General features: G+C 39.7%; 1 protein-coding gene across 2 annotated transcripts in view; it reads left to right on the forward strand.

The window, feature by feature from the left end:
• The window catches only part of LOC124165219 (venom dipeptidyl peptidase 4), a 133,755-nt gene that overhangs the window by 96,533 nt on the left and 24,101 nt on the right, over nt 1–13,121 (forward strand). For both annotated transcript variants that reach the window (XM_046542506.1, XM_046542507.1), the window contains 2 exons: nt 2,197–2,450; nt 8,650–8,899. In XM_046542506.1, the coding sequence (XP_046398462.1) occupies nt 2,197–2,450; nt 8,650–8,899 (504 nt within the window). The remainder of the gene's footprint in view (nt 1–2,196; nt 2,451–8,649; nt 8,900–13,121) is intronic.

Genomic DNA, 13,121 nt, shown 5'->3' on the forward strand with positions numbered 1-13,121 from the left:
TAAATACACTCTCTGTTAATAAAAGTTGCAAGCCAGATGCTAGAGAAGAGCTTGTAAAACAGATGGAACAGGCCTTGATAATTTGCAGAACAGCATTCGGGATAGCAACGGGAGTACGGGAATTCGAATGGGAAGATAACAGCAAAACATTACTACATATTCAACCCTTGATTTAGCCATGTATTTCCTATAAAATGGTCAAACTTTCTTAGGTACCGTGAAAAAAACTTAAATCCGCAGAGAGTTTCTACACTGCAAAATTCGATGGGCTGGAACTGCATTTCTTGGTTTCCAGGATGACTGCACTCTTGTTTCGTACTTCACTAAACAAAGCAAATGCGAAATTCTGCTGTCTATGTTGCACTGCAATGTGGACATCGATCTAGAAACTGCGAAACCTGAAATGATCCTGAACTACCACTCAAGCAAGGGAGGTGCCGATTCCGTGGACCAGAAGTGTGTAAATTACTCCCCTTCAAGATGAACACGAAGGTAGACTCTATCACAATTTCTCTGGTTTTTTTTTTATATGGCTACTCTTAGCGACCACGTGATTTTTGTAGCTAATAATATTGAAAAAAATCCATCGAAGACCAAGAATGGAGTTCATGGAAGCTATCGCGTTAAGCCTTGTAGATGAACACCTGAAGTCCAGGATGAAAAAAGGTAATCTTCCAGCAGACACAAAGGCTTTTCTAGCAATGAGACTTGGGAAAATTCCTGAAGTATCTGCTTGTGCATATGAACCTCAATGTAGGGCGGGTCATTGCTTCAAACGTGAAAAATATAAAAACTATAAGACGGCAAATATACGAATGTTTTCTATGTATGTATACGCAATAATCATTCCACCTGCATCAAAAAATGTCACGAATGTCATTACAGAGACAGTGATGGTCAATAAGGTCGAAAAAATTAATTTTATTTATAAAGTTTGTTATTTCATATAATTTTAATGATTGCATTTATGATTTGGCATATCCTTGGCATATATTTGTGCTTTTTGACTTGATAGAGTTTAGATTATCATTTGCAATTCCTTTAGAAAAATTAGTCTAAGTAATTATCAAGAAATCTGCATATAATTATGCAATATTTTTGTTTATAAATGAATGGAAAAAATATTTAAAGTGGTTTTATTTATTAAAAGTTACCCAAATACGTTAGAACAGCCTCAAATTTGAATGTATATATTCGGGGAAATCAAAAATGTAAAAGTGCGGCAAAAAAGCTGCAAGCGTGCACTGGAGCTACACTTGCAGGTGCGTGCACCTAAGGGTTAAGTAAGTATTTCATGAAAAATCACAATCTTTCATTTCTCCTATGTTATTGATCCCCTTGCAGGATCAACGCCAGTGTATATATCATTCTTAGATACCGTTTTACTTTCCCCATTGTCTGTTGGTCAAGCTTCATGTACAAATGGGAACTATCAATACCAACCAAAGTCTTCCAAGTAATGCGTATTAAATGAAGTTAGTTTTGAGTCTGAGACAAAATTTGGGCGATTTGATGTATGGAGGTTCACTATAGAGAGGTTTTAGTGATAGGCACCATTTTTTCATAACCTTGGGAAATGAAAAACTACTGTCTTTTAAACAATTATATTTATCTGTTTAAACAAACATGTATTTAGTGAACATAAATTTATTATTTAATAATAACCGATATCGAGCACTATCGCATGATTTTTACCATGATTCGAGAGAAAACGATGTGATCTCTCTTAATTCAACAGTCACTTAAAATAATTAGGATAGTTGGATACCTTTTTTCTTATTTACTGTTAGGTATGCTCTCATATGGAACAAAATGGCCACAACTAATGGTTAATGTGAAAATTACAGCATATTAGAGGTGTATAAGAAAAAAATAAGGGTGAAGCATTTATTGCTGTAAATGTCATTTCATGTATGTAATCACAGCGGTATTAATGGTCTCTAGTTGTCTCGGTATGATTTGCGGAGGTAGTTAGGCTGTCTCGGGGTATCTCCATGGTATGATAAGTGGAGGTTTTATAAGATGAAGAGGTTCACTACAAAGAGGTTTGGCTATAAATTTACATCTAAATCTGACGGGACTGTATGGGTGGTATGAAGTATGGAGGTTTACGATGTAAAGAGCTTCACTACATAGAGGTTTCACTGTATGTTGTTTGTACAAGATTTATAAAGGCAGTGTTTGATTCCATTGCAGCTGCTACAATCTTCTGAGCCCGGAGGTTGGCTAGAACTCTTCTCCCCACCTCTCTTCCCCAAGACCAAACCAGGCACGTCTTCGATGGTGTTGATTCTGCCTCAAAAGGTGGGGGTGGGTGAGGATGCTTCCAATTACATGCACGTGTCGCGAGTGGACCAGCGTCCCGGCGCACGCCCTCTTATCACTGCACTGTCCCGAGGAAAAATGTCCGTCAGGGAAATAATCCAATGGGATGACAAAAATGGAGACATGTGAGTGCCACCATTTTATTTACTATTCAATTGTATTTTTTCTTTGCAACGATTCCACACAGGAAAAATCAATTACCTTGACCGGAACCAACCTGGATCTCAGATTATTTCCCTGAATAAGAATCGTTTTGTTGTTCAGTTTGCTTCCTTTGCAAAAGGAATGGGGTTGTTCACCTCGACCCAAAATTGCTATTCATTTTTAGCTATTTATTATTACATACAAGGATTTGGTCAATGGAAGGGAAAGAAAGTTAAAATAACAGATAGCCCTCTTTTGCACTTTTTTTCTTTCATAAGCTTAAAATACAAAAATTCAATGATTGTCACCCATGTTTTTTGAGCTTCAGTTCATTGTCTTGTGCAGGAAGAATCACTCCTAGAGGGAATAAACAGTTCTCAACCACAGCAAACCACTCTAAATTGATGGGGAGTAGCTGAGAAACACAAACCCAAATGGCTTGCTTGGCACATATAGCTTGTGATGTCGTCAACTATAGTGAAATGATTAAGGCTGTCTATTTTTTGTTGCGAATAGCTCAAGAAGTCATCAGGAGATAGAAAAATGAAAACTTATGGGTTTCTTTATTGTTCAAACTTAATCACATACAATTTTTGATGATTTGGTATTCATGCCAATTGCTTACTTTTAAACACCCGAAGAGAACTTTACCACTGAACATAATTTGACCCCCTTTGTATGACAGCATGCATCTCCGCATTGTTGACCTGGTACATATTTGCTATCAGTTACTCCTCAAAGCCATTATTTTTGGGAGCAACTTTCCATGCTGTCTCCCAAACAAGCTACAGTAAACTCTCGATTATACGAAGCAGGATTTTACGAAGTTTTCGATTATACGAAGTGATAGTGCGGTCCCGGCGAAAAGCCTATGGTAAATACATGGTGCTATTCGATTATACGAAGTTTCGATTTTACGAAATGTTTCGAATTTACGAACCCCGGGTCGGTCCCCAGGAGCGAAAGGCATTCGTTTATACGAACTATGGTGAAATATTTGTCAACAAAACTAGTTACGCCGGTGTATGTAGCAAAAAAAATCAGCGCTTCCAACTGTGGTTCATCAAAAGTGTGAAATCGTAAATGATAGTGCAACTTTTGGAGAGAAAGGGTTCGCCTAAAACCTCACGGTGGGAAATTAGGGGAAGTAGGAGTTAAGTAAAATATCGCGACTGACATAATGCCCCTATTTACGTGCCTATTCGTAAACATCGCATCGACAATACTTCGTAGTTTAACATGTCAGGAAGGTCGCGCGGGGTATTTCGTACACTCCTAATTAACCCTTTGTACTGCTGTGAACGTACCTGGTACGTTCGCAAGGCAGGCTGCTGTGAACGTACTTCGAAGACTACTTGACTACTTTTCGCCGAAGCACTTCGAAGGGTCCCTAATCCGGGACCCTTTCCTCGACGAGCTCACCCTCGCTGGCCCCTCTCTTCGACCCTCCGAGCCTTTCTCCCCAAAAGTGACCGCTCTGACTGCATTTTGAAAATCTATCAATCAATGCCGTCATCATAAATAATTGTTTGCATCGCACTCCTGCCAATCAGGCATTCAAGTACGTCTCTGAACAGTGTTTCTGCGATGAGAAATAACGATTTTATTAACTTTGCTAAAATGGCCAAGTTAATAAAATTGTCATTTTTCATTGCAGGAACACGGTTCACAGACGTACTTTATTTCCTCCACTACAATCGCAAATTGCTGGAAATCGGCCGGATTCCCTTTGAAAGCGCATCATGAGGATGTTCTCGAGGTTGGTAATTGATACAACTAGCCTACTAGTAATTCTACTGCTATAATATCACGGCTATAGTTGATTCGTTACGTTATACCTTCAGGAAGCTGCAGCGTATAAAATCGCGGAGGAGATTAGAGGCTTAAAAGATGATTTTGAAAAATTCTTGGAAAAAGCAGGAAGAGCACAGCGCGCAACATCAAACGATTATATTGCCCTTGACGATGATCTCCGAGCTTGCGACAATGGGACGCCGGTACATACGTTGGAAGAAGCAGCGGCCGGGACTAGTCAGAATAGCAGTGACGACGAAGATGAAAGTGAGGAAGCAATTTCACCAAATAAAAAAGAAGTACACGCTGCCCTCCAAACATTAAGATATTTTGATCTGGCTAACGAGTTAGGTCCCCATTTTCATTCCCATTTGTGCAAGTGAGAAACCATGGTGGAAGCGGCGATGGAGAAGGGCAAAAAGGAAAAAAATAATAGATTTTTAGTAGTATCTTTTCATGTATACAATAGCCTTCCTGAGTAAACAACTTAAATATCTTAAGCATTGGGCTCTATTAAATACAAACTTATTTTTCAGGCTACTCGTAATGAAGACGCACTTCTAACTCTAACTATGAACTTTCTTCTCGCGCGTCTCCCCGTTTTCCCATGCCGAGAGATCTTTCTTTCCTAAGTCTTTGTTTACTTCCTCCCGCGGCCTTCTGCTGATCTTGCTGACACCCACCTTACGCATCCCAAACCCCTCCTTCCCCAACATTTCCCATTCACTCCCCCCCTAAGGTTACGGAGGTTGAGTGCGTCGTAGAAAAATACGCCCCCCAAACGTAAACTGACAATGAGGCAGAGCTGAAGGCCCTTTCCCCACCCTTCTTTCTCCTGCCCCCTTCACCACACCATATGCTGACCGCTTCTTTCCTCAGGCAATCCCCATTCCACTCTTATTCACCCCACCCACTGGGAACGTTCCCCGACTGTGGAGAAGGGCATGGTTCATCTTTACCTGCAACGGGGGTAAGTTATTAACCGGAGAGAGGCTGAAGAAGTATCTTCCACTGTCGGGGAAATGGTGCCGCGCTTATAATTGTCTCTCTTCTTCTCTGCTGACGTTTCAATTGAAATTATTTTCTTTGCTCTTTCCTCACTATATTTATTTACGATTATGGCGCGACTACTTTTTAGTGCTAAAGCAAAGAAAATCTTTTCTCTACGTCAATGATTCTTTGCATAACTTTCAATACGGCGGAGAAAGGGACACGAAAACTAAATGAGGTGAATGTACAGGTTTTTGCGTGTCATTTTTGGGAATTCACGCAAGTGAACCAATACTTCACACACGTTGAGAAATGATGAAACATCTCTTGTAGGAAAATAATCAATGCGGATAATAACGTTTCTCTTTTTATTTCTCCGATAATATGTTTCTCCTGTCGTTTTCCGGTTGGAACCTTGCTCCTGCCGGCATAAAAAAAGAGAGAAATACTATATGAACGTAGCACTTCACACCCGGTATGAAGAATATGGTCCTGATGAAGAATAAAGTCTTTCGTATCGATGTCTGCTAAGATGACGGAGCATAGTATCCGGACGGAGAACTCAAACAGAATTTACTTCTAATATTCGCCAGAAGATAATCATATCCTACGTAATTTATAATCGTAACTGAATCTCAATGAAAATAACTAATGGAAAAGATAGCACATTCAACTGAAAATACGGAGTAACTCGAAATACTAACTTACGAAGGTTATTTTGGAGGCCCTCATTTTTCTTTTTTTTTCTCGTCACTGAGCGATAGAGGGTGACATAAATGGCGGTTAGGCCGGCTGCCGCTAAAATTCCGTGGGTGCTGGAAACAAATATATATCTAACGCGAACTTAATAGTTTTTATTCGCTCCTAACCACAAATTTATTACATTAAATTCTTATAATAAACTTAGCAATTCATTATTTGATTACGTTTTCTAAACTGGTCGGGAATTTCTTAAGCGATCGTTGATGTTGAAGTATGAACGAGAAATGGGAATTTTATGGTGGTATAATTATTTAACGATCTTTCACAGCATAAATAGATAACAAAAAGCCTTTTCTATGAATAATACCGAGAATAACCACCGAAAACATTTAAATAAGACCACTAAAGACAAAAAAAAGGGCGGAAGAAACAAAAGCGAACATTTTTTCGTGACTTATGAAAAAGGTTTGAATTTACGAAACTCGATTTTACGAAGTGCCAATTTTCCGGTCCCACTGACTTCCTAAAATCAAGAGTTTACTGTATTCAGACATCTAATTCCCCTGCCAATTGCTTTCTAAGCATGAATCCAACCTGGGGCCGCATTCTGTATCTCCAAACCGATCGGTACGGCACCGATTCGTTGGGTGGGACATCACGCCGACTCCTGGCAAGCAGTCGTGCGATTCTGCTGGAACCCAATCGGTGTGCCAACAAGAAACCGGGTGATCGTCAGTAGCCGTACCGACACCTATTCGGTGGTCGGTACGGCCACCAACTAGTGGGTTTCATGAATTCCCCCATGCGCATTGTACATGTTATTTTATTTTTCCCTCATCAACAAGTAAATAATGAGGTTTGCCACAGTGTTATATCTTCGCTACAATCGCTGCGCCACCACATGAGATTCATGAGAATTATGTGAAAATAATGTAAATACATAAATTGGCTTTCGATGAGGAAAGATTCAATGCATCATATTTTGTCATTGCATTTTATTATATTGCAGTATCCCATATATAGCATCAAATATGCCAGAGACCTCTCACGAGGCATATACGACCACTCAGAGAGGTCTCTATGCATATAAGATCATGTCTCTTGAGATGCCTCTGAGATATTTGATGCTACATGGGATACTGCAATATAATAACATAAATGATGGAATATATTGCACTGAATCTCCCACCATCGAAAGTCAACACCGCATTAGTCTTCACAATAAGGTTTTTTACACTATATTACACATTCACATAAGTTTAGTTACATACCAAAAAATCCGATACAAGAAGGTTGAAAATAAAACGATTGCTCTAAAAACGATATATTTAATGAATAATTCATCTTCAAACGATATACAATGCACTAGAGCACGGAGCAATCTTCATACCTTCATCGGTAAACCATAAATCTTACTGTTGAAGTCCATTCTAGCCTTATCACATTATAGCAGAGACTGGTGAAGTACCTTATGCATGGTTTTTAAAAGCACAAATTCGTAATCCATTACCGTTAGGTACCATAGAAATTGACATTTGCAATCACTAATTCCTCGCATTCGTTAACAATCACAGCACTGTCTATGATTCCTTCGTTAATATCTATGACAATGTGGATTGTTTTGCTTTATTCGCAAAAAATCTTAAGACACCTGTGCATACTGGCGTAGCCCACATCGAACCTAGGGACACAAGAACAATCTTTTGGTCGGATTATCACTTAAACTATTACTGCGTACATGTATTGTTTTTACTCACAAACACCACTATACACAACAACACAAATGAAAAAGCGAAGCCACAAAAGGCATTAACGGTAATGGAGGACTTCAGCGCGGCTATGTGGCCAGTTTTGGCAATATGGTACTGTGACAACCCCTCCCCAAATGCTTGAAATTGCGGGAAAAAAGGGATAATAAACGTGGAAGATAAGCTTATCCCCACAATATCTGATTTCTCCAAGGATAAGTTCAAATCTGTGCTAGCTGGGATGAATAAATAGCAATATGTATACGGTACCAATATATAAAAAAATAAAATACGATCATAAGGATAATTTCAGTAATTCATTCCACCTACAACAATCTCCATCGCATGCAAACTGTATTGTGATGTTGCAATATAGTTTCCTTCAATTCTGTTGGCAGAGCACTACCACCACACATTCATTATATTAGCATTTTTATCAAGTTACCCAATATCGATTATCTTAATCTAACAATATGTCGTAATTTCCGTAATAAAAAGATTTAAAATGACGAAAACAAACTACGTACCAATGAGTCTTCACTTGTGTCTACCCTTCTTTCATTGGTGGTGAAACGTCACATGACTTCTAACTTCAGATATATTCGAATTTTCCCTGTTTGGGAAGGAGGGGGAACCGTACCGACTGGTTTGAAAGGGACAACTGTAAAGAATCGCTGAAAGTGCCATCGTCGGTACAGAATGATGTCCAGTTGGTGTGCTTGAAAGGGAAACCGATCGGTTCAAAAATAGCAAGAATTCGAGCTTTTTTATCTGCCACAAAATTGAAAATAATGCCATTCTTTGACAGCTGATGGTTTGATTACTCATCATATATCAGAGGTTTTGTTGATGTTTCTAATTCAATGCAACAAATAATGTCTTTTCACTGCATCAATGTAAGTCAATCATTAAAATTACAAAAATTCTTTTCTTGACTCTTCCTCAGATATTTCACTGCGACAGCCGAAGGTGACTCAGCTCAGAGGCATCTGTACCGGGTGAAGGATAAAATCCCTCCAGAGGCCGCTGTATGCATGACATGTGGTGTTAAGAATGATGCCTCTTCAAATGCTTATAAATTGTGGGGGGATAACCTCAATTGCTCTTATAATTCCGTCTCTCTCAGCGAAGATAACTCCTTGTATGCTTTATATTGTGGGGGACCACAAATTCCTGAGGTTTCCATATGGACCAAGGTTAGTAGTATTTATTGGTAGTAAACTTAGAATCAGAGTTAAGGTAACTCAGGAAAAGCAATTGAAGCTCCTGGAGTGATTATAAAATATGTAATCCATTTATACAAGAATTGCCATGAGAAAAACTACCCCTGGACCGGGAATCGAACCACAGACCTTTGGCTTTCCGGGCCACTGCGCAGACCACTACACTATCCAGGTTCTTTAATTCCCATGGCAAATATACCGAGGCTCATGGTACTCAGTTACAAATACCGCTTTTTGCAGCTTTAGCGCAGGTTTGAGGCTCTCAACTGGTTGTGGCTTCTTGGAAGTCCTTTCTCCCTCGCCTTGCCATCCGTGATGGACCGCGAAGGCCTAACACCCAGTACCATGAGCCTCGCTATAATGGCCATGAGAATTAAAGAACCTGGATAGCTTAGTGGTCTGCGCAGTGGCCCGGAAAGCCAAAGGTCTGTGGTTCGATTCCCGGTCCAGGGGTATTTTTTCTCATGGCAATTCTTGTATATTTCACCGCCATTCACGTGGCAGGGTTAGAAATATTACACATACACATGTATTCCATTCCAGATCCATTAAAATTAGGGATGGGTCGAATAGCAGATTTCTCGAATTCGAATATCAAATCATTGCTCGAATATTCGAATATCTCGACTTTCGAATACCTCGAATACTAAACGATGAATGCAGGAATGTTCGACTAGGTCGCCTATGCAGCAGGAAACCCAAGATTTTGGCGAGTAATTGTGATTTCCTTTAAAGGATTCAAACAGGAATTTAGCAGATTGATGGAATATTTTAATTTTATGTAAACAATAGGGTAGTTTCCTTCACTAAAGGAAACGAAAGGCATTGATTGTGTTTCGGTACCCACCATTAGTGTATTAATAATATAAAAATTATTTGGTTTTAGAAATACCGGTTTATACGAATGGCAATGGTCAATTTTATCCTCATTTGAAACAGGCCAGATTGGCGCCCATGCGATGCCACTCCACGTGACGTCACAGTGACCTTGTTTCTATATGAGTAGATACGAGTTTTACACCGTCTGAGATTAGCAATGAATGCATGAGGCACAAAGCTCAGGGAAACATGGTCTTAATAATCACCTATTAACACTGCCTAAGGTCGGAAAGTTTCCTTCGTTTGATGAGGTATTAATAATCCTTATTTAAGCCAACCGCTACCAGCTAGCATGGTACTCAGCTACCTGCTAGCATCCTGCGTCGTATCAGCGCTCAGAACCTCGCCCCAAGATCACCTCACTCGCTGCAACGGGAAGCAGAACAACGTCACGCGGAGTTTTTCCCGGCATTCATACTTACCCGTCGCGTTTTCGTGCGCTTGAAAATTTTCACTTTTCATTTAATCGCGAAAAATAGGTATCGTCATTTAAAAATCTAAAAGCGTTAAATACGTACTCCAGGAGTAATAATCTTTCGATTTAGGCAATAAAAAAAAAATTTGGAAACCCCCTATTTGAGCATTACGCCAAAATGCTAAGCCTCCGTCGTATTTCTTTGTCTTTCCGGCATTTATTTTCCAGCGTAAAATGCTTAAATAAACTCATAAATATGTCGTGTTTGGTCGTTTATTCTTTTTTAAATTACGCGTACATTACTAATATTTCAATCCAATAAAAGTGTAATATCAATTGCCGAAAGTCATTGTTAGACAACTTTTGGGCTAGTAGATGACTCATGCAGCAGTTGACCTCCAGAAATGGGGAACTTCGAAGCAGGTCGCCAGAAAAAGGTCAGTGGGTGAGTTGAGGGGGGAGGGCGTGAGGCACGTTTTTATTGTTCTCGTGTAATTTGATATTTTTTTCGAAGCTAAGGTCTTCGTAACACTATCTCTGCACGAGCTGGGACCTCTTGTTTGATTTTGGAGAAGAGGAAATTGTCGGAGGGGGTGGGGCGAACGCTGAATGGAGGGGGATTGCAGATCGTGGGAAATGCGCCAATGTCACTATCCCACGGCCCTGAGTAGATGCGGGAAAATGGTCAGTGGGGGAGAAAGAGTGAAGGGTAAAACGCGATTCTATTATTTTCCGGTAACTTGATATTTTTTCGAAGCTAAGGTCTTTGTAATACGATCCCTGCGCGAGCTGGGACCTTTTGTTTGATTTCGGAGAAGAGGAAATCGTCAGATTGGGTGGGGTGAATGCTGAATGGAGGGGGATAGCGGATCGTGGGAAATGCACCAATGTTGCTATCCCACGGCATTGAGGCTCTCCTGATGGGGGACACCTGGGATTTTCGGATTTTTTTTCACCCGATCAATTTCGGTTCCCCACGTCGAACTCTTTTCACCGCTCGAACCCGCGAATTTGATGTATTTCGTCAGCTTGCCTAAAACGGCGCTGCATGCACTAAACGACTAGAGTTCTCTTAATTTTTCTGAGTCAACTACCAACGACGTGCGAGCGACAGTGAATGTATTCAAAGTATTCGAAATTCAAAGTATTCGAGGTATTCGAGACGGTATCTTTGGCATAACTATTCGAGATCTCGAATATCGAATACTTTCTAGTATTCGAGGTATTCGAGTATTCGCGGGTACTATTCGCACATCTCTAATTAAAATGCATATTGCAAATCCATAGTTTGAAACAGACAATTCAATTCTCCACAGTTTCTTCTATTTATCTGCTCTTACAGTTTTGTTCTGACTTTTCACATCAGCACCATTATTAGAATAACTTTAAAGGATTACTCATGGTGATACAAAACATGAGTTTGTCTCATAGGTCAAACTTCCTATTCCAGTTTTGATGCGTTAGACCAACACCCAAGCTAGCACCTCTGGGGCATATTTATAGGTTGACTTCACAGATCAACACTTGAGAAATTCCATATTCACTTGCTATAACTCAGACTAAAATTCCACATGGAGCTCTAACGTACAGGTTGATGAGGGTCTATAGCCTTAGCCTCCAGAGTACTCCAGAAATACCTAGAGTCATCTTACAGATAGTTTTCTTTCTCACTCTCATTAATTAGGTCACATAACATAGCTGCGCATATCATTACTTCTCCATAGCCTTCTTTGTGTTTTGTTTATACTTTGAGTAAGTTTGCTTCTCTTTCCAATTTTGATCAGTAAGCCCAAGTAAGATAGCCGAGTCTTTGCAATCCTAAATCATGCTAAACTAAAAGTCACTCAATGTCCATTTCTCTGTGTCCATAACCTGTTAAAACATGTATTGCTATTTATCTTAGCTTATAGATTTAAATCCATCCTTACATGCTTGCATTTCAATACTTATTCTCTCAGATTTAATGGTGTCAGGTGAGATTTGTGGAACATGTTACGAGGATTAATGAAGGAAAGATTTTTCAATGTCCACTTAGACTTTTAATTTAGTTCAGTGTGTACGTCAGGCACGCATGGCTATGGTGTGTCCCTGATAATGATGCTCACTGCAGAGTGTGAGGCTGCCGAGGAGCAGCGATATGAGTGTGTGCCTCATGATGATAATACAGTGGCATTGAAACACGCTGTACTCAATTAAAAGCCTCAGCGGACATTGAAATATCTTTTCTTTATTGATCCTCATCACTTGGAGTATTCTCTTTTTGTCACTGCATGCCTGTCACTCATTCTCTTTCCATTTTGTTCTTTTCTCTCTCAAGTTTTGAGCTTTAGAAGCGGGGTTTGGTGCGTTAAATTTGGATTCTCTGTTATCATGTTTTTGTTGTGGTTTTGGAATTTTAGGAGCTGAGGGACTTGAGAAAAACGCAAGACATAAGTTTTCATATTGTAGGAGGAGCAAAGGTTGCCATATCCTTGATATTATGGAATCTAAACGCACACATGTGTTTTCAGGGTGTCAGAGATTCCAGGAGTTCAGCAATCTGTATACTGATGCCTCATTTGGTGCAAGGGATGTGTTCGTGGGGGTTTTTGCATTTAAAAAGACCATTTTAATGTTGGGAAGATTTGGATGCATTCCCAGGAGCATAGGCGTTGCATTAGCAGCAGATGATATCCATCGAATATCTAAACAAAGTTGACATGTTCAGAGCACGTTGTTACCACACTCTGATTATTTGGACATCGTTACATGGATAGAATCCTATTTGTAACATCCACAATGAGTTGTATAAATAAGGTTACATAGATATCCAAGTGGTAATATCTGTGATATTAATGAAAATGCATGTCCCTTTCTCTTTCAACAATTGTGTGAGTGTGTATCTTCCCTTTCATTCTTGTG

This window comes from Ischnura elegans, chromosome 9 (genome assembly GCF_921293095.1).
Source record: "Ischnura elegans chromosome 9, ioIscEleg1.1, whole genome shotgun sequence".
Classification (NCBI taxonomy): Eukaryota; Metazoa; Arthropoda; class Insecta; order Odonata; family Coenagrionidae; genus Ischnura; species Ischnura elegans.